The 27,407-nt window shown below is 37.9% G+C and overlaps 2 protein-coding genes across 3 annotated transcripts in view; one reads left to right on the top strand and one right to left on the bottom strand.

Moving 5' to 3' along the window:
• The window catches only part of GRK4 (G protein-coupled receptor kinase 4), a 39,967-nt gene extending 39,214 nt beyond the window's left edge, over positions 1-753 (bottom strand). Inside the window, exon 1 of one of the 2 annotated variants that reach the window (XR_010472099.1) lies at positions 444-726. Coding sequence is in view for 1 of the 2 variants with exons in the window: in XM_065060434.1 (XP_064916506.1) it covers positions 444-495 (52 nt within the window). In the remaining variant the exon portion in view is untranslated. Of the gene's footprint in view, positions 1-443 lie in introns of both variants that reach the window. The other variant, XM_065060434.1, reaches the window with a different exon arrangement.
• Positions 754-979: 226 nt separating this feature from the next.
• Positions 980-23,478, top strand: NOP14 (NOP14 nucleolar protein). The gene is made up of 18 exons (XM_005498449.3): positions 980-1,457; positions 3,563-3,697; positions 4,516-4,657; positions 5,214-5,359; positions 5,795-5,932; positions 7,406-7,528; positions 8,694-8,825; positions 9,892-10,204; positions 11,401-11,531; positions 11,779-11,864; positions 13,502-13,637; positions 15,489-15,590; positions 16,338-16,491; positions 19,225-19,384; positions 20,226-20,373; positions 21,321-21,439; positions 22,669-22,824; positions 23,170-23,478. Exons 1-18 carry the CDS (start codon positions 1,260-1,262, stop codon positions 23,267-23,269), a joined length of 2,619 nt encoding a protein of 872 aa, XP_005498506.2. The 5' UTR covers positions 980-1,259; the 3' UTR covers positions 23,270-23,478.
• Positions 23,479-27,407: the final 3,929 nt, after the last annotated feature.

The raw sequence follows: 27,407 nt of genomic DNA, 5'->3' as shown, positions 1-27,407 counted from the left end.
CCCTTTATATCCACATGCATATACATTCATAAATAAACTCCGAACTACAGATTAACGATCTTCTTAAAACATCCGGTAAAAACACCATTTGAATCGAGCCGGAGAAGGAAAGGTCGGGTTTGTTTTTTTTCAGAAGCAAGCCACAAGCCAGGAACTCCGAATTCATCCCGCGGGAGGAGCGGGGCAGGTGCCTCGGGGCACGGCCCGGGACCCGCCGCCCGCCCCAGGGGCTCCGCCGGCCCCCCCGCCCGCCCCCGTGCCCCGCAGCCCCCCTGCCCCGCAGCCTCTCCTCCCTCCCCACCCTCCCCTCCTCCATCACTTCCTCTCCCCCCTCCCCGCCGGCCCCTTTCCCCCTCACCTCAGACCCTTTCCCCCCGTCTTGGCCCGTCCCCAGCCCGCCCCGCCTCGCCCTCTCGCTTCTCCTCCTCCCCCGCGGCTCTCACCCTCCCGGGCTTTCAGCAGCACGGTGTTGGCCACGATGTTCTCGATTTCCATGGTCGGGGGCTCCTTCCCCTCAGGGCAACCGGAGTGGAGGCCGCCCCTACTGCCTCCTTCTCCCCCTCCTCCAGCCCCGCCACCGCTGCGGCGCCAAGCCTCGGCTCATCCGGCCCCGCAGGACCTCAGCGCTGCGCTCGCCTCTTCCCCATCACCCGCTGCTCGCCCCGGCACCGGCCTCCCCCTCCCCGAGGGCGGAGGCAAGGAGCAGGCAGCACCCGCCCGCCCCGACCATAGCTCCACCGCCCTCCTCCGCCCGCCTCAGGCAGCCCCGCCTCTGCGCTCCTGCTCCACCCCCCGCTCCCCGTTTCCCGGGACTACAACTCCCAGCAGGCAGAGCGCGGCACACGGAAAGAAGACGCTAGCACTGCCGCGCGAGGTCTGCTGGGATATGTAGTGCGTTAAACCTTTCCCGGCCTTCCCCGGCTCGTCCCAAAGCGGGAGGGGAGAGCAGCGGTAAATCTCGCGATAGCTGGGGCGAAGCTCTCGCGAGAGGTGTCGGGCGGCCGACGCGCGTGTGGTGCTGCCGGCGCACGCTGGTGTGAGGGGAGCGGAGCGGTGGCCGCAGCGGTGGCCGCGCTCCCCGCCGGCTCTCACGGGGCTCGGGGGAGTGTTGGAGAGCAGCGGCTGAGTCTGAGGGGTAGTGCGGGGGACTTTGGTACTCCCCCTGGGCGCCATTTTGTTCGGACTGTGCGCACCTCCAGCCCTGGCCCCCGCGCTCTGAGTGCCGAGCCGCTGCTTCCCCACACGCACCCCAGCCGAAAATGCGGAAGGCCGCTAAGCGGAAGCGAAAGGCCCCAGCGCTCTCCACAGCCAGGGGCCCTGTGAAGTCTGCTATGGCCTTGGTCAGGAGCAACCCCTTCGAGGTGAAGGTTAACAGGCAGAAGTTTAACATCTTGGGGAGGAAGACCAAGAACGATGTGGGGCTGCCTGGTGTATCGCGGTCCAAGGCCATCAAGAAGGTAAGAGGATGCCAGAAGTCGGGAGGAAGGATGTCATGTGTGGATATGGTTGCAGTGGAGAGGTGATAAGCCTGGAGTCGTCTGAGGTGAGATAAGAGAGTCTCTCATCGTGCAGGGGAGGAGCGGCTGCTCACCTCACCTTGCTCAGATGGTGATGAAGAGCCTGCTGTTTCCTTCCATTGCCATCCCCAGAGTTCAGTAGTGCCCATCGCCCTTACCGCATGTGTGGGAATATTCTCAAATTAGCCAGGCTCAGAGTACAGCAGCACATGTTGTTGACATGGGAAGCAAATACTGAACCGGAGTGCGGGTGGTTGTCAGTGTGCAGTATGTTGGTCAGGTCTGGTTGCTGCAGGGTGTTAAGCTTCTTGATAATGGTGCAACATTGCTGTGATAGGGAAAGCTTGGAAGGGTGCTAAGGTCTGAATGCAGTGAGAAATGAGTAGGTGCAAAGAAACTACCATTGATTTGGAAAACATGCAGATGGCTTTTTGTGCACTGGTTAAATAGTTGCATTGTGGAAGTGTGTTGAGATGCAAAATAGTGTTCTCTCCTTATTAATCTCCTAAGAATGACTGTACAACTTGAGAAGAATAAGTCTTTTATTTTCCGGTCTCTGCTGAAATCAGTAGCTACCTGACCAAAATCTAATGCATAAGGGAAGTGCATCTGGCATACAGTGCATCTGGCATTCCATCAACCTACCTTATCCTTGAGTGAAGCACTGGAGTTTTTTATGGTCTGTTCCTTCAACTAACCCAGGAAGGAAGTTAAAACCTCTGTAGAGTCTGTTAAAGCTAAAAAAAAAAAGAGTAATTTGCAAGTTTGGCCCTGAGATTTCTCCCTGATGTGTTACAAACTATCTGTTGTCAAACAGAATTTAAACACTTACTGAAAAGAGAAGTTATTGTTAAAAATAGTACAGCAAAAGGAAATGGATAGTTTATCATCTTGCACGCATTATGAGAGGTGGGGCATTAAATAATATTTTATCAATGAGAGAGAACATCAAATAGCTGATAAACAACAGTGCTTTTCTGTATCCATGGTATTAAGAGTTATTAAAGTTCATGCACAGTATTTAAGCTGCATGATAATTTATGTCTTCTGTGCAAGAAGTAAATACAAGGCAGAACTGGCACAGTAGCAGATGAAACCTGAGTTCTGGTGTCAGTTACAGCAGCTTCTGTAAGTTGTGAATGCTCAGTGAGGCAGCAGGGGCCTGTTGTAGTAAACTCAGCATTTTCCTTCAGTGCACCAGTTTATGGGTTCGTGATATTAATAACATGAATAGCAACAGTACATTTCAGTAAGATTCAAATAATGTCTTTTAAATAAACATGGATTTTTTTTTTTTTCAGGTTAAACATGGCCAGCATTTTCTTCCTTTAGAAACTACATAATATCTTAATGAAACTCTAACTTAGCTTTCAGTCTTCATTACTATTTGTCCAGGTTTTAGAAAACTTTATTAATGTTTCGTGTTACATTTTAAGATATTTGGGGTTTACTTAATAGTAAGGTAAATCAAATGCTTGTCATGAATTAGATCACTGGTGTTGAAAAGTAAACCTGTTTCCTTACCCATACTATAAGTACAGTACATACTGCCTTATACAGGTCTCCTAAACTTCCTTTTACTGCTTTGATGCATAACCTCCCTGTGCTCAACACTAAAGCAGAGAGCTAAATGGATGTAACCACTTGGGTGTATTTATGTCTTAGATGACAAGCCCAAAAGAGGTTCAGCTGACACTTCTGTGCTGTCTTTAATATGTTATTCTTGTATTCTAAGCTTCAGACAAAACAGAATTCTTCAGTGACAATGCAGAGTTTTTATATATAATAAAATAAAGGTGAGATAGAGTGTACCATATTTTAACTTCATGTGAGCAGCTTATAAGAGAACTTAATGACTCTGCATATGTTTTATGATCTTCCCATCTTTTATTCTCATTATTTTTTCCTTCTCGTTCATTGCATTGTGATAAATTAGATTCTTGCCAGGACACCATGGAGCCTTTTGTAACTTGGCTTTGAAAGCAGTTTTTCTCTTTGGTTTTTAATTTGATCTCTCTCTTTTTTTCTTTTTCTTTTTCTTCTAGCGTACCCAAACATTACTGAAAGAATATAAAGAAAGAGAAAAGGCAAATGTGTTCAAAGATAAACGTTTTGGTGAATATAATGCCAAAATAAGCCCAGAGGAAAAGATGATCAGACGATTCACTTTGGAAAGGCAGGTAAAGTACAGGAATTAAAAAAAAAAAAAAGAAAAAGAGAAACACTTGCATTTTCAGGTTAGGAGTGTCCCCATTAACAGAGGGTTTTGGAGGTCAATGCTTTTTTATGTTTGAAACTTTTATGAAACAGCAATTTTTTGTGGGAATCCTAAATTTTTAATGAAAACATTTCGGCTTTGCAAGACAACTTTCTGAAATGCAAGAAAGCCAGTTTTAAGCAGATACATTGATTGATTGGTTTTCTTTTGACTGCTTTGACCAGTGTGATTTGGGAACTGGATTAGGAAAAGGCAACCACCATCAAGTACACTTGATGGGATTCCAGTTCAGCTGTGGAACAGCCGTCAGTTCATTTGCTGACCAGAACAACTTTCTAACTTGCTGTCATTCTGTAGCGTAAATTGTATGTGCAGTACTGTTCTTTCTGCCTCATCATACTCAGTCTCCAGAACTCAGTAGTGGAATATCATGTTTTACTGATAATTTGCGTAAGTTAAAGTCTCTTTCATTCACCCTGAAATGTAGTAATTAAGAACTGATGTTACTGACATATAGATAAAACCTAATCTTCCTTAGGTTTTCTTAGTTACTCCAGTTGTACATTAGTATAAGAATAAGGAGACATCATACTCACTTAAGGTTTAAAGTATTTTAATAGAAGTATAGATCTGGTAGTGCTCTAACTCCAGTGTTCCGTACCAGCAGAACACTGGAATAAGGATCTCCTCAACTAGCGTTAGAAATACAGGCTTTATTAATTTGCTGCGTGCAAACTAAAAATCTTTTGTTATTTAATTGGTTTGTTTTACTATTCTTAGCAAAATTATGGAAAGAAGAATATCTATAATCTCAATGAAGATGAGGAATTGACTCATTATGGCCAATCTTTGGCAGAAATTGAAAAACTAAATGATATTGTTGATAGTGACAGTGACACAGAAGAAAGAGGAACACTGTCAGGTAAGGCATGTCAGCTGATATCCCACTGGTGGTTTTATTGTTCGTATACATTCATTATTTGTTCAATACTGTCTTTCAGTGAGAAAGAATATTATGTAATTGTTTGTGATATTTAAGCCAGATTTGATTACTTCTTAACCTCACAAAGAGCAGCTCTCTGGATTTTAGCAGATGTTCGGTTGGAACTACCTACCTGGCAAACTGCTTTAATTTGTGGGATTTTCAACATATATAGGTAGCTGTGTGTTGAGCCCTTTGCATGGAATCTGATGTGTGAGTTTTCTGGTTGCTTTCTTACACCTCCATACCTAAATACTAGTTAAAATATTGAAAAAACACGTTTCTTCCTTGTACACATTATGTGTTTAGCATCTATCTCTTTTTGTGTGGCCATTCCCATTGGGATGGGAATAGTACATGATTGCTTCAATAGTTTTAATTGCTCCCATTCTCAAACAACAGGGGGATACTGTCCCAGCAGCAGCACTCCACCACTGATGTTATGGATTTGAAAAGGAGTCACAATCTACTTATATTTTTTCTTTTTTTTTTCTAGCTGAGTTAACTGCTGCTCACTTTGGAGGGGGTGGAGGCCTCCTTCGTAAAAAGGCATCAGGTGGCCAGCAAGACGAAGAGGAGGAAAAACCTAAATCTAGGAAGGAACTCATAGAAGAGATGATAGCCAAATCTAAACAAGAAAAGGTGAGTTTTTAGCCCTGAAGTATAAATGTGCATGATGAAGAAACTGTCACAATTTCTGTCTTTGCAGAATAAAATGGTAGTGGCATAGAAAACAGAGGAGATACTTGTCTAAGAGTCCAAGCCTCTTGAATAAAGTCCATCTGACTTTGTAGTAATTTTAGGATATGCATTGAATATCTGCCATTCTTTTGTACCCCAGAATCTCCCCTTCTGTTGACTCTGAGCTTGTTTTTTGTATGAGACCCTTGTGCCATCCTGTGTAACTCTATACTGCCTCTTTCATAAAGAATGTTTACACATACAAGATACCAAAATTTAAAATTATTCATTTGCTAAATACAGCATTTTGGGTTTATGCTGTAAATGGTATGTCATGTTCATCTGAATAGAACTGCTGCATTGCATTTGGTGGTTGTGTTTTGGTTTTTTTTCTAGCAAGAGAGGCAAACTCGGAGAGAAAGTGCATTAGAACTCACAGAAAAGCTTGACAATGACTGGAAGGAAATCCAAACCCTTATTGTCCGCAAAACCCCAAAGTCAGAGAAAAAGGACAAAGAAGCAGAAAAACCCAAGGTAAGGTTTTGGCTACATTACTTGCTTTTGTTCTAATAACTTGTAGTTTTGGCTTGTAGTGGCTGAACTATAAGGCAAAGTTCATCACTTTATAAAATAAAATGTTGCCTGCTAGTCACATTAAAGGAATGCTACACTTTTTAGGACAGTTTGGTTAGTTGGAAGACTATAGTGTTTTATATGATTTATCCAATTTTAATTACCTATCAAATCTGAGAGAGGTTGCAGGTTGAACAACGCTGTTGGCTACACCTTATTTTTATGCCAAGTACATTTTCTTCAATTAAAATTGTTGAGAACATTGACTTAGGTTGAATGTCTTTGCAGTGTTCCTTAGGTAAAACAGCTTTTATTTGACAGCAAATGTTTCCTTGTAGTAAATTGGGTACTGTCTCTACAAAAAGAGAATGAAAATATCTAACTTTTGAATACATATTTTATGGTCTCAAATCTTTATTTTTATATTAATGGAAATAAACTTTAAATCTAATAATAGATATTATGATGTCTTGCACTATTTTTTTTTCTTGTAGAAATTTTGTGTTATATTGCAGAACAGTGTGAATTTCCATTTATTCCTTGGAAATAGAATTCGGTTTTTGAAAGATCGAACTAAGAAACTGATTTTATGTTAAAACTGATGTCACATAATGAACAGAAGACACTGGATCAAAATTTCATATTTTGATATATTGATTTTTGGTTTTAGGATGTTTCATGACAGGCTGAATAATATGTTGATCATGTGGTATCTTAGACAAAAAGTTCGTCATCATAATTTGCTGAAAAGGAAGATTAGGTTCCTTTGTGTCATGTATGTGGATCCAATTTAAGAATTATCAAGGATGCAAAGTGTCAGTTAGTACTGCTCTATAACATTAACATTGAATTGGAGAAAATTATCTAGTTATGTGTAAGAAGAAAAATACCCAGAACTGAATTTTGGAGAAGCTGTATGGTTTAGTGACTTAAGCAGGTATTAAGATGATTCTGTTCACTAGTCCAGTGTAATGTGTGCTAGTGACTGTTTTCCCAAGTATGCTGCTTAAACTCATGGAATATCAGCATCCTGTTTGGTGTTTTGTTTTGGTTTTGTTTTTTAAGATAGACATCTGCGCTACTAAGTTAATAAAGACTTAGCTCATGTCTAACAACGTAAAGTGAAATGTAAACTAAATACTTCAAAGTTTTTCGATTAATAACTAAATCAGTTTTTAAGATACTATTTGTAAGTTTTTCAGTTATGAATAACTTAATTAGGGGAGGGGGAAATGGCAGGAGAATTTCTGTTCAATTGTTCATCTCGTTCCTTGCCTTAATACTGAGTTGAATGTTCTTGCAGCTTGCTTTGGAAATGGTCTTTTCCTTATATCTTAACTGTCTTATTGCTTGGCTGTTAGCCTGGCAGAGGGTGGATGCAAAGCAGAATAATAAAACTTAAGATAATAAACAATTATATAAATATTTCTTTAGCCTGATGAATATGATATGATTGTTCGAGAACTTGGATTTGAGATGAAAGCAAAACCTTCAGAAAGGATGAAGACAGAAGAAGAATTGGCAAAAGAGGAACAGGCACGACTCCAGAAGCTGGAGGTATACCATTTATGGCTTTAGATTGTTTTGTGGCCTGTCTTTTGGGAGTGACTGCTTATATTCACTGCTTGACCTTAGACTGAACGTGACTGTACTAAACTGCAATTGGTCAGGGTGATTTCAGGAAATCTTTTGTTTGTGTTTTGCTTGCAATCTGCTGTTACAACAAAATAACATAGCTTAGTACATCACTAGTGAGATTTATGAGATGAGTTGATCTTTCTTCAACAAAAATGTAATATCACTTCAATTAAACGTATTAAATTATTCAGAGTTGCGAGGTGCTTCTAAGCCAGGAAGGGAGAGTATCATGTTGCACAGCAGTTGAGTTAATACACTGGCAAGTTCTTTATTGTTTTCTTCTGGTGTTGCAAGAGTCTTCAGTGGTTGCATGTATGTAGCTTTGCAGAGGAACAAGAATCTCTTGGGAAATATTGCATGCTCTTTCTATTACATGGAACTCTGAGTCTTATGGAAAGAATGCATAATTTGGTGAATGTTTCTCTCCTTTTTTTTCTTTTGGTATACTAGGGATACATTTAGACCCACAGGGCTTCAGTACCTTCAGTTTACCTCAGAACAACCCGGAAGCCTTTTTTTTCTTTTGTTCTTGTCATCTTGTTTGATATACAGTCTATCTGTTTGCCCAGGTGGAAATCCCTTTGTAAATTATTATTTCAGATATTGCCCATTGAATCTATTTACAAATTCGGTATATTTTTTAAATTGTAGGATATGGTTGTGTTTACTACAAACTTGTTACACATATGGGAGGCGCAGATGAACACTGCAGAATCATAGAACACTTTAGCAGCTTACATTTTCTAGTTACAATGCATTGCCTCGTAAGCAAAACAGTTTTTAAATGAGATAACATAATGCTCCTGATAAACCCAGTTTTAAAGCCTTCCAAATAAACAAATCCAATTGCATGTGTGTTCTTACCAGATTGCACTCCCCACAAAAGATAAGGTATCATCAGCTTTTGCCCCTAATTTCTCGGTTGCTTTTTTTTCTTTTCATCAGCTTGTTGAGTAATCCCAGTTAACTTTTTCTTCCTTTGATTTTCATAGCTGTAGTATTTGAGGGATCTTCCATTCTGGTGTAGTTACCTCATTGATCTAGATGGCTCACGTCTGTGTGTGGTATTTCCTCTAAAACACAGGCAGATCGGCTACGTCGAATGCGTGGAATAGATGAACAGGCAAATAAAAAGAAACCCAGCCATGTGTCAGCTGATGATCTCGCTGATGGCTTTATCCTGGATAAAGATGACAGACATTTATTGTCTTACAAGGTAAGATTTAAAATTCCAGGACTTTGAGTTCTGAAAAGAAAGCTCTGCCTTCTCACTGGTCTCCCATGCAGGTGCTGGAAGGTGGTTATTTGGTCCAGGTGGACCAAGCCCAGGTCTGCCTCTCCTCATAGGGCAGGTGTCACAGCCCCTTTAAAATCTTGGTGGCTTTCTGCTGAACTTGCTGCAGTTTATGGATGTCTTTATTGTATTTGAAGACCCAAAACTGGACTCTCTATTCTATGTAGTCTTACAAGTATTGAGTGGCAGGAAATAGTTGTTTCCCTCAATCGTGCTGACTGTAGTCCTGCTATTATATTAGCCTGTGTGCTGTTACCCTACTGGGCTTTAGCCTTCTGGTAATTTTTTAAATTTCTGCTGTATTTGGTACAGCTTCCACCAAATTTGGTACAGCTTCCACCAAATTTCAGCCTGAGGATGAGTGGATTTCTGAAGGAACTCTTCCCCTATGAAATAGCTTTGATTAAGGTATCAGGGCAATATAACCTTAAGGCTGATGTAGTGAGTCACCCTGACTGTGGCGCACACGTGTGCATACTGATCTTCTCATCCTCTTACATGTAAGTAGCAAGAGACTTGCTGTTGTCTTCAAAGGGGAGAATACAAATTGTGAATGTGAATTTAAACTGATGATAAATAAAATCAGGATGGGAACAAATATTTATCTGATGCGCTGTTTCAATACATAGAAGGAATATGTTTGTTTGTTTGTTTTTAAACCAAGAATGCATCTGTAAATGGTGTTGAATTTTCTTTCATATCATCTACTAGTAGTTTTTCCTTTTATGTTGACTTTTTTAGTCCTCATACACTACCTCCTATTCTTCCAGTTTCTTACAGCCCCTTGGAAATAACCCTGCTATTCTTATATCTCTATGCATGTTCTCTCCTTAAAATCCCTCCTTGTCTGGCACTGTTGCCATTCACTGCTTGGTCAGGGTAGCCAGGCTCAGAGCCTGTTGATATGTATTTAATGATAGTTTTGCATGATGATTCTGGCAAGGTGCTGTCACTCTCAGTGTTTTAACTGAGTTGTTTTCTCTACTAGCTGGATGGAAAAGTTAATCTTGAAAATGAAGAGGAGGAGGAAGGAGACAAGGAGGAAGAGGAAGAAGAGGAAGGTGAGAAGGAAGATAATGAGAGCGAAGAAGAAAGTGAGGAAGAGTCTGCTAATGAAGATGAGGAGGATGGTGCTGCAGATAGCCACTCCGATCTTGAATCTGACCTTGAGAGTGAAGAAGAAGCTTCAGGGAATAAAGAACAGAAGAAACATGAGACAAATGAAAATGAATCACAGAATGTGGAAGAACTAGACACAAAAATGAAAGCTGCCAAATCAGAGCTTCCCTATATGTTTGCTGGTAAGCAAAGGACTGATTCAGAAATCCGTGTTGTATTCAGGGCATTTATAACCAGTCTCTTTCTCTGCCCTGTAGTGTCTTGCATATTCCGGTTCATCCATGAAGTTTTTGCTTCATAGTTGTCTTCTGCTATTCTGAGACTAGCTAGTAACTGCTGTTTCTAATGAGCAGCCCTGGTCACTCCATAAGCAGTGGGAACCAGATCTGTTTAATCCCAGAACTGTTTCTGCTCCTCTGATCCGCCTTAGAATTGAAAGATAAATACTGGGGAGAAAAATGAGAAGACATGTACTCCTTTCTGAAGGCCACCAACACATCCAATCCGAAGTGCTAGTGTTTTGCATAAGGAAAGCCAGAACAGTCTTCTATTAGCTATGCCTAAATGAGAAAAGGTTACTTTCTCTAGTGTTTGGACTGATATTTTTGTCAGAGATGATGCTTGAAGAGGCAAGATTCTAGAAACAAAGTTTGACTCCTTTGAGACTGTGCCGAGGAGGAAGGAGGAGTCACGTTTCAAGTAGTACACAAAACGTTCATTAGTATTAAGTACATAATGCATCTAACTATTGTCCTAGCGTAGTTTTGTCTAACAAAAGTATCTGTCACAAGATTAAACAACCTTTCAAACAACTTCCGTAAGTGCTTGCATTTTTCCATCAAAAGGCGGTAACTTATGTTACACAAAGCCTTTTAAATTGCATTCAGGTTTTGCTTTAGCCAGAAAGCAGTCAAATTTAAATACCTCAAAAAACTTATTCAGTTAGGATGTTTTTTAAAAAAATATTTGCTATTAGTCACAAGATTCTTCCTTTTAATATTCTTCATACAAAAGCTAGTTAGGTATGAATTAAACATAGAGCTGATTGTATTATGGTAAATTTATGGCTTAATTCTGCTTTGTGTGTGTCAACATAGTTGTGCTCAGCTTAGGAAGAAAATACAGGATGAACTGAATGTTAATTGTTGAAAAACCTTTACATTATTTCATGACTTATGATTGTATATATAATGTTACATATATGCTGATACATTATTAGTGTTTAAAAGCTGATTCAATAAAAGCTGTATGGTATATTTGGTATATTTTTTCCTGAATAATAACATTTACAAATTGGAAATTTGTTAGATGTTTACTTCAATTAAGTATACTAAGTTTGAGATTTTTTTTCTGGTAAATTTTTGTTTTTACTTTCCAGTTCCTGAGTCCTATGAGACATTTAAGTCTTTATTGGCTGGAAGAACAATAGAACAACAGCTTATTATACTGGAGAGAATTCAGAAATGCAATCATCCAAGCCTTGCAGTGGGAAACAAAGCAAAGTTGGAAGTACGAGACTTTTGTTGTTTTGTTGGGTTTTTTTTAAGGTTTAAAATTACCTTTGAATTCTGGAGTAAGTTTTAGTAAGTATTTAGGAAGCAGTATAAAACATACATGGTTCTATGTTGCAAGTAGCAGTAGAATCAGCATACCACTCTTTATTTTCTAATTTATGTATCACTGTTCTTTTCTGCTGCTTAAGAATACGTACAAAGAAAAAAAATCACCTAATAAGTTTAACATATGCTTCTTGCAGAAGTTGGTTGGCTTCCTTCTCGAGTATATTGGAGAGTTAGCAACCCTGGATTTACCAGAGCTCAGAACAATCGACAAACTGGTTCTGTAAGTGATAAATCCTATGGACTTTTGCTCCTTTATGATTTAAAGAGAAAAGCTACCTATGGGAAAACATTTATCATGTTGTTTGTTTCAAATAGTTCTGTAGGGATTGTAGGCAGCTATAAGTCTCCAGCTTTATAGTGTTTTAATTTCATTTAATTTCATGTATTGCTTGAACCATTAATTATACCAAGACATTTTCAAAATCTCTGAATGTAATTTTTGATCTGCAAAATGGTTTTCATGGGTAGTGTATACATAATACCATGTGTGGATGCACTCTTCTATATATGAAGTTATCTAGACTGCTGATTAAGGGTTTTAAGCTTTGCAATGACGGTGTGCAGTTCCCTTTGCAATTTTTCTTCTTTTTCCATGGGCTTCCATTCTATGAATTCACTCAGGAAACTAGACAAAAATGGAATTAAAGAGTGTTCTAGTAAGCTCATACAGAAGTTCCAAATAAACACTTTGCAGGAAGTTGTCAATTTGGCATTGTTGTCTTCAAATACCTGACAGGCAGTTACAGTGACAAGAGAGCCAAATTTGTCTCAGAAGTATCGACACAGGCTGCAGCAAGGGAAATTCCAATCAGAAATAAGGAAAAAAATCTTCACGGCAAAGGTGCTGAACATTAAAGCAAGTTTCCTGGAGAGGCTGTGGAATCTCCACCTTTGATGATATACAAAAGTGACAAAGCCATGAGCACCCTGATCCAGCTCTGAAGTTAGCTGTGCTTTGAGTAGGAGACTGCAGCAGGTGATCTGCAAAGGTCCCTTCCAACCAAAATTAATCTGTAATTCCAGATTGCAGACTAGACAACTTTATTTCAGTGAGTTATTTGTATGTAGTTTCAGCATATGTTTTTTATTTCATGCTAAAGTAAATAACTTTTAAAAAAATCTGTTATATGCAGCTTTAGCATTCATTGCTCTGTTGCATTCGTCAGCAAAAGCACTGACCCCTTGATACTGTTGCACATGCTGGGACTTTGTAAAAAAGCATGAACGCATTTTGATCGTTTCTTAGAACTGAGATTTATTAATAACACTACAGACATTTTTAACAGAAAATACTGGGAAAACTCTGACTAAACGGATGCAGACTCCTGACTGCATCTCCTTGTAGGCACTAACTGTAGGCCAGGAGCTGACCTGACTTTGTGGATATTTTTTTGTTGTTGTTTTAAATAACATTTTTGCTAACCACATTGCTGTCTCACATGTTGTTTAACATTGCCTAAGAGTATTTGGAGTAGTGGGCTGCCTAGTATGTGCCAGCATAGCTCAGTGCAGTGAAACGCAGAGTTAGGAGATTCAGAAGGGTATGTTTTAACAGATGTTTGGAGAGTGTATTTTAAAGTTTTAAATTATGTTTTATTTAATATTAAGAAACTACTGAATCAAATGTTATCTCACAAGGCCAAATGAAAAATACATGTCTCTGTAAACTAAAAGTATTACAATAATAGTCTATATACTAGATAGCTGTTTCTAAAACAAAACAATTTGTTTTGGAGAATTTGTTATTGTTATAGTATAGATGGAATGCAAGCAATCTTCCTACATGTGCTTAAAAATCAGGTTTTTTAATAACATCAATGGTGTAACTTGATCATGACATATATTTCTTGTTAATAGGCCATTATACAATCTTTGCCAGATGTTTCCTGAGGCAGCCAGTGACAGTATTAAGTTTATCCTTCGAGATGCTGCACACGACATGGAAGAAGTAATTGAAGTCAAGGGCCGTGCAACATTTCCAGGTTTAGACACGGTAACAAATGCATACTGCTAGGAAAATCTCTTGTTCTTTACATTAGTACAAAATGTTAGTAAATACGAGATGGCATTAGATTTCCTTCCATATTTCAAAGTATGTAATGAATTACTAGCATCTATGACTTTTTAAGTTGTCTCACTGGAGATAAGTTGTAACAAAAAATCCCCCCAAGAACAAAAAAAAATCCTGAGAAACAATCAACCCAAAACAAACAAACTCCTTCACACATGTTCTTCAGAGCAGAAGTGTGACTGTAATATTAATAAGGGGAAAACATATTGAAATTGCAACTCCAGTTTTCATGGCAGAAAATGATTTGTTTGCCTGATGACACTTAAATGGGTAGTTCTAGGAAGAAGTGATACTGTCAGCTATATGTTTTGATTTCTTTAATTGTGTTAAGTAAAATGTTTAAAAAAGTGCTCCATAGAAGTACATTATAGCCTAGATGAACAAAATAACAGTGAAATATTATGGGTATAAAAATACAACATTTCTTAGTACTTTATATATGATAATTGCTAAATTAATGACTCAGAATTTACCTTTCCTCCTTATATTAGTAATATTTTGAAAATTCAGTGGCCACGCTAAATGTGAACAGACTCCTTTTTCAGTGTCTAAGTAAATGGCTGTTAAGAAGTTCAAGACTGGAGTGTATGGAAAACAAATATTTGTTTATAATAGTAAAAAGTTCCAAAGATAAACCATATGTCAGTAATTCAAAGGGAGCTACTTGTTTGTCTCCCAGCTTGATGAAGCAGTGCTGCCTAATGGAATAATTAGACTATTGAAAGAAAATAGACTGAAGGATTTGCTTTGAAGGCAGTTCTTGCACCTTGGAAAATATTATATTGAGTTCTTGTGAAGATTCTTTATTCAGGATGTTTAGTGTTTTGCAGGAAATGTATTGTAGAGTGCTTTTAACTTCTATTTTTTTTTTTTTTTTTCCATCAGTGTCACCCTTGTGACACCAATCACTCTTCTCACTTTCTTTTCAGTGGACTTTTTCAGGTTCCAAGCCATTGCTATCTTTTAGGGTGGAATTAAATCACTCTCCTATTCTCCAAGCACTTGTTTGAATGAACGTTCCTTAGACCAGTTGTTAGTAGACCTAATACGTGCCTACAGTTAATCTAACCTGAAATTTGGACTGCGGTATTTAGTAACCAAAACAGTTCAGGACAATATTTGTTTATGACGGAAAGTTCATAGGGAGAAACAAAGCTGAAACAATAAAACTTCAGTTGCATTTAGCTAACTATGTAAATATCCACTTAGATAATTTTCAGAATTACCTGACAACCGATGTTTTACATCCTTACAGTGTTGACTGGAGGTCACTTGTAGCTCTTTAACAAGGCCCCTTCAGTACAAGTGTACCTAATCGCTGTTTAGTTCTTTTGGCTGCAGCCATTATTTGTTAACTTGTGATAGTGCCTGAGGATCCTGGTCTCTTAAATATCTGTGTTGAGGACCTGTTGAAATGTGTCATGGGTCTTGTGTGGCCACTTCCTCATTTGTTTGTGGTGTGAGATCGTTTGATTGTGGTAGGCTGGAGCGGGTCAGATTTTCTTGTGGAATTAATTGGGTTGATTTTTCTTTTAGCTGCCTCATTGAGTTAATGGAATGTTAGACCTACAATGGATATTCCATTTTCTCATGTAACCCAAACAGTCTTCTCAATAAATAGGTCATATCAGATTTCTCAAAATGATGTATGTTGTAGTATTTTTAGGCTATTACATAGCAGTTACTTGTTCATCAGTTACATATGTCTAAAGTCAAGATCCTGGAAATAATGTCTTACTATATTTTGCCTTACTCTGTTTTATGTGCCATCAGCTTATTTATTTGAAAATTATATCACTGCTGTTTCCAACTTCTGACTTCTGGCATCCAGTTGTAACACCTGCTTTTATTTACATGAGTCAGCTACTTACTAAGGTATGTCTATAATAATGTATCTGCCACAGTACTGAAATACATGGAATTAATGTATGTATGGGAGGTGTACTGAAAAGGCAGCTTTGTCTTTGATATAGTCACAGATAGTAATTGGAAGAAAAAACCTTTGCAGAGTGTAGTCCAACTCACAAAACCATATCTAATCATTTTTTCAAGCTGTTAGACAAGAATTCCTTATATGGCAAATTACATAAAAGTAACAGAACAGGCTGTGTACAGTCTGAAATAATTCATTAGTGATTTCCATATATTACATGTGTTTCTACTTAAGAAATATAATTACTTAAAAATTGGCAGTATTGTTTTCCTTGAAAATGTACTAGTGCAATGCATTGCAGTGCAGTTAATACGTCCTTATTTTTCTATCCAAATATCTTGGCTTTATGTTTCGAGAGTCTGGAGCTAGCTGTTCTGTTGTTGTCAGATATCCAAGCTGCTCTGAGCTTTCTATTTCCTTCTTCCATTTCTGAACAACTTATTGTTTGTGGTTTAGCACCTTCTAGTGGCTAAACCAGTTCTGACAGACTTCTTACTCAATTCTTTATAGTCTCTTTAGTGAGGGCAAGGGAAAGCCAGTATGTTTTTTGTCTAAGTCTAAAGGGTGTGATTTCACAGATTTTAAATGTGTACAACTTATTTAATATTTCTCTTTTTGGGGGAGATCATATATTTTTGATGTATAGATTTTTAATTATGAATATTTTGTGCCTTTTTTTTTCCTTGTAGTGTCGCATCACAACATTGCAAGATGTTATTAAAGGGTTGTTTGTATGCTGTTTGTTCCTGGAATATGTATCTCTCTCCAGAAGATTTGTACCAGAACTCATCAATTTTCTTCTTGGAGTACTTCACATATCTCTGCCCAGAAAACAGGCCCAAGGTAAATGAGCAATAAATTTTAGCATTAAGTTTCTTTTAAATTTCAATTTTTAAAAAGTCACATTGAATTTGTTTTGAACAAAAGACCAAAATAATCTGCTAGGTTAGCCATACATAACCTTGATTCTTGGGCATCTTGTTATGAACTAGATCCTCTAATGTTGTTGGCAGGAAGGAAAGAACTGAAGTTATTAAAGGAAATGAAGTCATGTTGCCTACAGTGCAGTATTTTTGCAATATTGTTTTTCCAAGTGGACTGTGTGATTGGGCTGTGCTCTGAGATTCACAGCCCTTAATGGATTCCTGCTAAGTACCCTGTGTCTTCACAGGGAGGCAGCAGCTAATGCTGCAGATACCCTCCCTCTTCAGCTAATAAATAGCTGTATCACCGAGCTGTTAATAAATGAGAGAAGTAGATCACAAAGTTGGTGTTTTTCCTTTTTATTTATGTGGCACGAGTTTGTTGGAGTGTAACGGGGGCAGCTCTCCCCACAAGCAGGATTAGTCTGTGCTGTAGCATAACTGGGTAAACTTAGCAACTTGCACAGACAACAAGGAGAATAAAACTATCTTTCCTATTTGATTTACGATTTGATCCAAATGATTTTTTTTTTGCCAGTCTTTCTTGTAACTTTTTCTTTTGGATTCATTTCTATCTTTAAAGTTATTCTAGATCTGGGGCTTTTTTGTTGACAAGTTCAGTAACAATGATTTACTTAGGAGGAACTTTGTCAGAGCGTACTAATTCATGTGTTAGTATCTCTGGGTCACTGAGTATCACTCAGCATGTGTGAAGAGACTCTGCAGGCAGGATATTCTCAAGTGAAAAATTCAGTTATTTGTTGGCAAACTCACAAGACATCTGGGATTTAATGAACTACAGGCTATGCCTTAATATGCTGGTTACTCTTGATAAAACACCTGAAGCATCTCTGTTCTCTAGGTAGTCATCAGTCTGGTGAGGAAGGGTCAGCTTCTGTTGCTGCAGAATTCCAGTACATCTTCAACAGTACTGAGTGGTTGTCTGGCAGCTCCTTTATTTTTTTCTTTTCCTTTAGGATTTTTATGTCTTTCCATGCTGGCATTTTTTTTCTTTTGAATTCTTGAGGTACTCATGATCCCTTTTCTCAACAAGCCTAGTACAGCGGTTTCACCTTTATTATGTGGTATGGCTGTACCCTACAGACTTTCTCCCAGCTGCTTCTCATAGCGTAGCAGTTTCCTCTGAAGTGTGAGCCAAGGTTACACAGCTGGGCTGCATCAGGGCTAAGCCCTGGATTCTCAGAACACCAACAGCTGAACTCTTAGAAGGAGGGAGAAGAGGTTATAGAGTGGGTGGGTTACATAGTAAGTTAAAGTATTTTCTCATTTGTTTACTCTCTTAGGAATATTTGATCTACAAAGGTCCTTGGTGCAATTAAAACATAGGTTTCTGCAAAGTCAGATAAGAAACTATTTAAAAATATTTAGCAGTAATTGATGATCAAGTGATAACAGATATTTTTGCTTTGTATTTCTGTTAATGATTTTGCACTAGTTAAATTTGCATGGTGTTAGTTTCTGTTAGCAGTGAGGAAAAGCTCAATAAAAGATATGTTAGAGGCACAGTGTTCTCTTTGAGAATTTTTCAGTCAATATTGATGTTTTTAAGTTATCAAAGTATACAAACATTTTTAAATATTAATGGGGGAAGTATTGCTGATAAATGTGATGATTAGGCTGTCAACACAGGATATTTAAGAGTGAGCATACATCCAGTTCTCTGGAATATCGATATACTGTCACACCAAAAAATTTCTTGGGGTTCAGTTTTGATAGGAAGTGAAAACAGCAAATAGAACTCTTATTGTTTTATTTTTATGAGCTTGATCCATTAATTTCTAATATGAAAAAATTATGTGGAATACCACTTCATAAAAGACTGAAATGCAGTCTGCTTTAGACTGAAAAAACAATTATTACCTTAAAACAGAAGAAAAGCTGGAGGTGGAGGGAGTGGGAAGGAATTGTCATTGTTGATAGCCTTAGCTAATGGAGTTGTTAGTGAGATCTGCTATCTTCTCATAAGTAAAGCAGATAATAAAACTCATGTATCTTAGTTCCTGATCTTGCATATTTTTGTGTCATCATTTGTTGGGCACAATTTGCCCCTAATGAAGCAATACTGGCTGTCACCAGTCACCTTGTTGTTTTCCATGTGCCTTATTGTAGTTTCCAGGAGGATCTGCTCCATAATCTTGCTGGGCACAGAGGTGAGACTGACCAGTCTGTAGTTCCCCAAGTCTCCCTTTTTAAAAATTAGGGTTATTTTTCCCCTTTTCCAGTCACTGGGAACTTCACCAGTCTGCTAGGACACTTCAAGTGTGATAGATAGTGGCTTAGCAACTTCATCTGCCAGTTCCTCTGGACCCTTGGATCCATTTCATCAGGTCCCATGGACTTGTGCACATCCAGGCTTCTTAGCCAATGTCATACCTGATCTCCTACATTGGACAGTACTTTATTCTCCCAGTCCCTGCCTTTGGATACTGTGACTTGGGCAGCATGGGTAGAGCTCTCACCTATGATTGTACTTGTGCTCCAGTGTTTCGCATTATTTCAGAAAAACATAATACCAATGAAGTATATTTAAGGTGGTACGATTAAAAACATAAAAGGAGTAGTTGTGTTTTCTTCCTTCAGAAAGAATGTTTAGGATTGATCTTGTTTAATGATTGTTGTTCTTGTTTTTTAGGCTATACTGTAGTGCATCCATTTACACCAATGGGGAAAAATTTAGAACTGCTTTTGGTGTGTGATAAGAAGGATCTGGAAAGTTGGCAGAAGCAAAATCTGCCATTGAGTATTGTGACTAGATTAAAGGAAACCAGCAGAACAGAAATTAATCATATCAGGTATGTAGGAAATGTGAACAGAAGAAATAGCAGATCATATTTTGGGTAATCTCAGTGACAGTGCTCTTTAGGAGTGAAAATAGTACCAAGTTGTTCTGCTTTTTTTTTTTTATTATACTACTGTAGCATATGAAATTGCTAATCTTTTGCCAGAATGTTATGCAGAGCACTTGTTGGAGTACTTAGCCCTTCCATTCCTTTTCAGTACCACTGTGAACTGATCAGGATGGTGTAGAGACAGAGGAGGTGCTGAGTACTTTGAACTGTGAAGCTTTTCAAAAGCAAATAACTGTATTTACATAAAAACACTATGCTAGAAAGTGTTACTTAAGTAATAAAACACTGAAGTTAGGAAAGACTACAATTAAACATGTCAATTAATCACGATCAGCCTGATTTTTCACCTTGTGCATGTGTTATGGTATAACTCATTTCAGGGATAAGTAAACATTGTGCTGTGAAGTTTAAAAATAAAACCCGAAATCAAAATTACTCATTCTGTCTCAATGAAGTTTTAGAGCTTCAGAACCAGTACAAGAACACTTCTGTAACCAGTATGAAAACTTCTTACTCAGCATAAGCGGCAAAGACATGGTGCTGGCTTCTGCTCTGTGCACTGACATAAAGATACATTGCTGATGGAATTATTGGATATTGGCTTAGAAGAGTGATATCTTTAGTCTGAATTAACAACTAGAAACAGCCTTGTAACTGGTTTTGTCAAGAAGTTGTAATAATAGATGCTGCTAACACTCTTAAATGTAATTAATTGATTCATTTTGTTTGAAAACCCACCACAGTTCTTGCAAGAGAAATTGCTAATTCTTTTGTGCATTAACAGGTTATCATGTCTAGCCCTGTGTTTTGACGTTATTAAAAAATGTGCAGCTCTGTATGAGTCTTTACCATCATTCCATGAAATAATGCGTCCTGTCAGAATTCTCCTCACACAACATGTGCCAGTGAATGAATATCCTGAAAAAATGCAAGTATGTCTTCCTCTACAATGAAGTAATCAATATGTTTGTTTTATTAATAAATTCTGTGATGTTCATCTGTGCTTGAACAAAAACCAAGGATAAGCATCAGTGAGATTTTTCCAAAGGTCAGGCATTTGCCTTTTTTTCTCTTCAAAAATCATAGTGATGTTTCTGTGGAAATAACAAAGAAGAGCAGAGAATGTTTAGAAAAAATACTTTTTCATCTTGTATCTTGTCTTGCCCCTCTAATTGAAAAGAATAGCACTTAGCTTGTAACAATGTAGCATTCTATGAATGACTTAATTTGTAAGAATAGTGGTCTGGTCATCCAGTTGCTGTATGAATCTGTAGGACCTTGGTACCACCAAATACATGTACCAAATTGGTTAGGTAGTATTTATAACTGTCTAGTAAAACTAAGATAGATATAATTGGTCAGCTACCTTATTTAAAACAGGTGAGCTGTTTGTTTTCTAGCAATGAGGTTCAAATTTATCTGTCTCATCTGAATGTAGCAGAATTGTTCTCTCCTCAAAGAGGCACCATAACATATCTTTAGAGAACAAGATTTTGTAATGTAAATGATATAAAATGGTCTATAATTTTTGCCATCAGAACGAACAAAATGAACAATCATTCTTAAAATGATCCTGAAAGGCAGAGTCTGAGTTAAACTGGCTTTAGTCTTGCTTCTTCCTCTATCAGGTGAAACTACCTGCAGACCTCTCTTATTGTCCATGATACCATCTTAATAGACTTACAAAGGTGTTTAAAAATTATCCAGCCTGGAAGGCTTACAGCATTTCGGTGTTAGCAATGTCCTAATGAATAGCAGTGATTTTACCCAGAAAAATAACATATGAGGAGAACATTACTGTTGATTCAATTTTCAATAGTTTGTGAATTATGGTGGCTTTGGTATGCTTTTAAAATTGTAATTGGATTTGCATTTTCAGGAATGGTATCACGGTGCTCTGAAAGAGCTAGAGAACAAAGTAAAACACTATACCCCGCTGATATGTGAGAAAATGAAGCCAGTGCCGTTGAAACAGTATACACCTAAAATTGTGAAAGTGTAAGTAAAGCAACACTTGATGCAAAGGGAAAGTACAGTTAAGCATTAAGATTTTCAGCAAGCTAGAAGGATTTGGAAAACAGGACATAAACCAGATAATTTTTTCTGCTATATTTTGTGCACAAGCGACCAGCTACTTGGGTGATAGGGAGGGAAAGAAAAAGGAAGGAGAAATTCTATGAAATAAAGCAAAGATTATCTTGTGGAAAAAATAGCACTGGAAATCAACCCTTGCCCATATAATACATTTTAAATTAATATATTTCAAGATGAAAGGTTGTTATTATCTAATCAGGTGCGTTACCAGTTGCTCTGTGGAGCACTCAAGTCTGAAGAACAAGAGTGAGTAGCTCATATGTATTAATATATGAATTATATGAAGGTAAGGATGGATGGTGAAGGTACTGAGGGATGCTTCACCAGTGCAAAACATGAGGCTGACTATTTCTGTGCTCTGCATCACAGATGATAACAAATAATCAGTCAGATTAAGCATTCCTTTAAGCGCACTTACTTGTCCTATTCCACTCCTTCCCCCAAACAAGCTTTCTACTTTCCAACAGCAATGACAAAAAACATGTTGGTTTTTTTTCCTTTTTACAGAGCTTGTGATGACCATGTGAATTTTTGTATTCTCTTTAGGAATAAGATGTTATTAACACTGGTTTGGTTTCATAGATAATAGAACAGTATTCTGACTTAGGAAGTCTGTTAGTGCTGCTAACTTCTTTAGCCATCTTGTTTATCTACAGGGGCATTGATTGTCTGCCTTACTTATTCTAGTAACTGAAGAGGGCAGCTTTCTTCTGCCATATACATTTATCCCCAAATAATTGATGAGGCTTTTTCTGTAGAATTCATCTGCAGATAGTCTGCAAAAACTTAAAATATATTGGGAGATTCCATCTTTCTCCAGATGTCTTTCATTCTTCTACTCCAGCTTTTTCAGTCTGTTTAGAACGCAGGCTACATATCTGGGGTTGAAGTGTAACTGTGCTCTGGGAAATCTCTGCTTGTCCTTTGCATGGTGATGACATGATGCAGTTAGAAAGTCTGGTGAGTGTTTTTCCAGTATGTTCACTGAGGAGCTCCTTATTTTGCAAGTTAATAACATAATATGCAGGAATTTAAATAGTGAATAAGTATTCATAGAAAACTCACTCCTTATAAACATGAAAAAGTTGGTTTTGTTAAGGTGTTCTGTGCTCACACATACGTTCTCAATTCAGTTTAGAGTTTGGAAAAAAGCAGGGTGGCAGCAAGGAGCAGCAAGAAAGAAGACAGTTGATCCAGAAGCATAAACGTGAACTTAAAGGAGCCATTCGTGAGATACGGAAAGATAACCAGTTTCTGGCCAGAATGCAACTTTCAGAAATCATGGAGAGGTATTACAGCCTTTCTTTCAGCACTGGTTTGGGGGTGGTTCTGCTGTGTGTCCATTTCTTTGCAGCGTGCCAAGGCTGATAATAATAAACATACTAAACCAAATAAAATTAGGGAAAATTTGGGGAAAACCAAACATTTTCAGTAGAGATCATTTAAAGTGTTTTCATCTTTGCAGTTTCATTTCCCTAGTTTAAGTATATGCAGAATGTTTTATCTAAAGTGTGTGTTGGTGGAATTTAATAGTGGGGGTGTTTATAAGTTAATCATTACTGCTAAATATACTTACTGATTTTCTCTGATAAATCTTTCTGAAATATTCTATATGTTGATTGTTTCTTTTACAGAGATTCAGCCAGAAAAAGAAAAGTGAAAGAGCTTCTCGGTAGCCTTGCTACACAGGAAGGTGAATGGAAAGCAATGAAAAGGAAAAAAGGAAAGAATTAATTTGGACTATCTGCAGCAGGAAACTTTGTTTTTACTGCCATGTAACACAGCCCGATCCTGTGGCTTTTGAACAGATTTTAATTGCATTCTTTGGATGCATTCCTTTTGAGGAGACAAAAGCATCAGATCTCTCTGAAAAAGTGAACCTGCTTATTGGAAAAATCTACTGGTTTTCAAAAGGAAAATAAAAATAACACTTTTGTATGTGGTATACTTCTGTTTATTTTAATAATAGAGAATATTTGGATGAATAATCAGAATTGTTAGGTGTGTGTGACCAGGTTTTAGTCTAATTTGAACTACACACACACACAAAAAATTGTACAGCAGAAACCTTTTATTATCTTTTTTAATACTGAATAATTGCAGGCCATTCTCATAGTATGTTTGCAATGTAAGCAGTAACATTTTAATTAGTCGGTTACATTGGGACATTCTAATTCATGTATTCAGTGGATAATGGAATCAGCTTTCAAGTAGAAGTCATTTGTTAAAGCTGAATGGCCATTCATCTCTTCAGGAAGTTTTGAAAGCTCTGAAATTCTTAATCACTTAGGGTGGTTAAGTATAAATCCTCAGTGAATTCATAACTACCTGATTTAAGTGGACAGTGACATCCTTAGCTGCCTTCTGCTTATTTTTTTATCTATGTCTAATAACTGATAACTGCCCAGCATGACTTTGGAAAACATCTGCTCTTCAAATACAGCCAATAAATACTTGTAAGTTTTGGGTTTTTTTTTTAAAATACTATACTTGTAAAGAAACATTGCAATGAGATGAAGAGTATCACAGTAATTTAAAGGTGCTAGTCCAAACTCTTCAGATATTCATTGTAATCTTCCTATTTGATAAATTCAGTGACAGTTGTTATGCATTCAAGACAATTATAGTATTTTCTTGGAAAACTCTTACAAAAATGAAATCCCCTTTTACAATAATGTTCCAGTTGCAGGCTAAAGAACAAATGATAAAGAAGATCCTATAAAAAGTGAACTAATGGCCATGGTTCTTTACAAAAACAAACAAAACCCAAAATCCTCTTCCATTTTCGAACACTGCTCATAGATCTGAGCTCTTTCGTTATGGCCAAGAGGTAACTCTGGTGTGGTAGTGATTGCCTCCTCTTCATGAAGAAAGACTTGAATGCTGTCAGTACCTCTGATTAACAAGTTAGGCCTGGTTGTTTCAGACTGGCTTAGAATGTTTTCTTCTGGGTTGTTTGTTTGTTTGTTTGGGGGGTTTGTGGGATTTTTTTCCCTCTCCCCCCCCCCCCCCCCCCCCCCCCCAATGAGACTTAGCGGAAGCAGGGCTAAAACTAGGAAGGGATGAGTCGAAACACTTAGACTTTACATTTAAACTAATGACAAAACTATCTTTGTAAGGTAAGTTTTGTTAAAGGTCTACCTATGTATGTTTCTTAAAAGAGAGAAGCACTTTATTTGAAGAAAAGGGCTTTTATTGAATCTTGGTGCAAGTGTAGCAATACAAGTAATGTACGATTATCAGAAGCTTTTTTTGGCTTGCAAAAGCAGTTGTTTTAAGTGTTAAAACAGGCTGGATACTAAGTATGCACTTGGGAGATACTCGTGTCACTTAAAATTAGAAAAAATTCTGTATACTTTAAGTTAACCTTTCCAAAATCACTAAAGCCATCTTTTGAAACTTCAGAGGGATTTCAGGAGATTAGTATACCTCCTGTTTTATTTCCATTTGGTGCAATATGGATTTATTTATTTTTTCTTAAAAAAAAATACATAGTTCAAGCCAAGAACTTAGGAATGAAGTAACGAGGAAGGAGCTACTTCCTATTTCATGCGATAAATGACCACTTTCAGTTTGAGGTTTCAGTCCCAGTATATTTCTCCTTTGCACAAATAAACTGTCAAAAAAGTACTGTTTATTTATTTGACTTCATTTTTCTAAGAGTGAGCAGTTTCACAGGATTTATCCAGCAGGGTGTTAGAATCACAGCGTGGCTGACAGCTGTACTTTGATCCTGGGGCAGTGAGATTTGATACCACTTGCAGCTGCTTGTTATTCCTCAGTAAGGGAGGTAAGAAAGAAATAGGGGAGAGGCATGAGTAAGATGGGATAATATTGTTTGTGGGAACGGACATTTTGGGAGATGAGATTGAACAGGGTTATATTGTGATGATGATGAACAAAGATAAAGGACAGAGAAACCTCAGCTAATAAACTTACATGACTGTTTTAGAATGCCAGACTGAAAGTAGCTGTGCTGGAAGTCATGCTGAATGAAGATGGTTGGACTCAATGATCTGGAGGGTCTCTTCCAATCAAAATGATTCTATGATTCTAAAATCATTTCATGCACTTTCACAAATTGTATTGTCAATATTTAAAATCAGATTTAGTATTATAAACCTGGGACTAATGGTGATGCTTAACACGTAGTACTTTACATGATGAGGAAAGTAGGACTACCTAGTCTTGCCTCAGCTTAACAATCAATAGGGTCCCATAGTTTTGCCACTGTCTCACTACCAGAGTCAGCAAACCCTTTCTCAGAGTTTCTTGAACAATCACATTCACCAATTATTCTCCTGTTTCTGTGTTGCTCTTAAACCAGGAATTGTTGTAACAGGCCTTTTGATGCATCTATTATCAATTATAAATCTGTTGTTAATTAGCCAAACAAGGAAACTATACTGTAACTACACTCAAGTCAACAGCCACAAAAAGCAAAATTACCATTTTGCCTTTAATTCAGGTAATTTATCTGTCAACATCAGCTGTCACATAGAATAGCTACCTTGAATATGAATGCTGTAAAGAATAGGGTGAGGTTAAAACTATTCAGCTAGAAATCACATGAATTACCTTATTTAGGACAGCGTGAAAAGCTTCCTCGTTGGTTTGGTCTGTTGGTTGTCAGTTGAAAGCTGGTCCGCAGTTTGATATTCTCAGTTGTGCCTTGCAGAAGTCACCATCTGCGGTGGTGTAACCATATTTCAGATAAGTCATTGCTTATGCCGTGGGCTGCTGCTGTATAGAGGTGCCGAGGCTGCCCCTGAGCTCAGCAGCTGGAGTTTTCTGTGGAGCAGAAATGGAGCTTCGTTGGGCAGATGCTGGTGTCTTCGTTACTGCAGCCTGGGCAGCCCTAGCAATGTTCTTGGTGCTAAATGTATTGGTAATGCCATGTTGCATAGTTAAAAATGACTGCTTATTTGTAAGGGGTTGTTGGGTTTTTGTGGGTTTTGTTGGTGGTGTTTTGTTTTGTGGGTTTGTGGGTGTGCATTTTGTTTTTTTCTTCAGGGCTTTGGTTTTGGTTTGTGTTTTTTGTTGTTTGGTTTGGGTTTTTATGTTTGGTTGTTTTTGTTTTGTTTTTTACTTCTCGATAAATTAGGTCTGGATTAGATGACTTCAATTTTCCATGCAGTCTCAACACTGGCCGAGTAGAAAAGACTAAGATGAAGACCCTGTGTGACATTAAACCCTTTAAAATATTATTATCTGGGTTAATATTATTGCTCTTTGGTGATAGAACAAGGAAGTAAAAAAACAAGAGTGACATAAAAAAAAATCAGCGTTAACAAATGTAGTCTAAAAAACAAATACAAGTTATTATCTATCAGATCTGCAAGGTTTTGGATTGATCAGTTGTATACACTGATTCAGAGCCAGAATAATATATCCACATTAATTTTCCAGACATTACATGATTATTCATGCTTACTCTAGAGCATCTCAAAGCAGAAGTTTGCCTCTAAGTAAGCAATGGTGTATCTGTCATTGCTCAGTTTTCAGAGTATGTATCATACATACCAAATTCCTTTACTCGCACCAAACTAAGCACATAAAATGCTCAGATAAACATGAGAGTAGCAGCTCGCTATTTGATGTAACTGGTACGTTAATCCTGATGTTATGCTTAGATAAGCTCCTCCAAATCTAATGGGCTGGGGAATCCATGACAGAGATGTCACTTTAAAGGTCCTCACCCGAGTGTAATGACTATAAATCCACAACACTGACAGGACTGTATTGCCTGGAAGGGAAGCAGGAGTCTTTTCAACAACTGTATTAATTTGCTTAAAACACTTTGTTCGCAGATCCTTATGTATTTAAAACTATAAAGAGAAATGTGCTTTGCCCACTTGTAACCATATAGTTT

Source organism: Columba livia, chromosome 4 (assembly GCF_036013475.1).
Source record: "Columba livia isolate bColLiv1 breed racing homer chromosome 4, bColLiv1.pat.W.v2, whole genome shotgun sequence".
NCBI classification, from domain to species: Eukaryota; Metazoa; Chordata; class Aves; order Columbiformes; family Columbidae; genus Columba; species Columba livia.
This window is presented reverse-complemented; position numbering and strand designations above follow the sequence as displayed.

Coding starts and splice junctions, on each gene's coding strand:
- NOP14 (XM_005498449.3), top strand. CDS start 1,260: ATGCGGAAGGCCGCTAAGCGGAAGCGAAAGGCCCCAGCGCTCTCCACA. Junction 5,360..5,794: donor CCAAATCTAAACAAGAAAAG/GTGAGTTTTTAG, acceptor TTTTTTTTCTAG/CAAGAGAGGCAAACTCGGAG. Junction 8,826..9,891: donor GACATTTATTGTCTTACAAG/GTAAGATTTAAA, acceptor TTTCTCTACTAG/CTGGATGGAAAAGTTAATCT.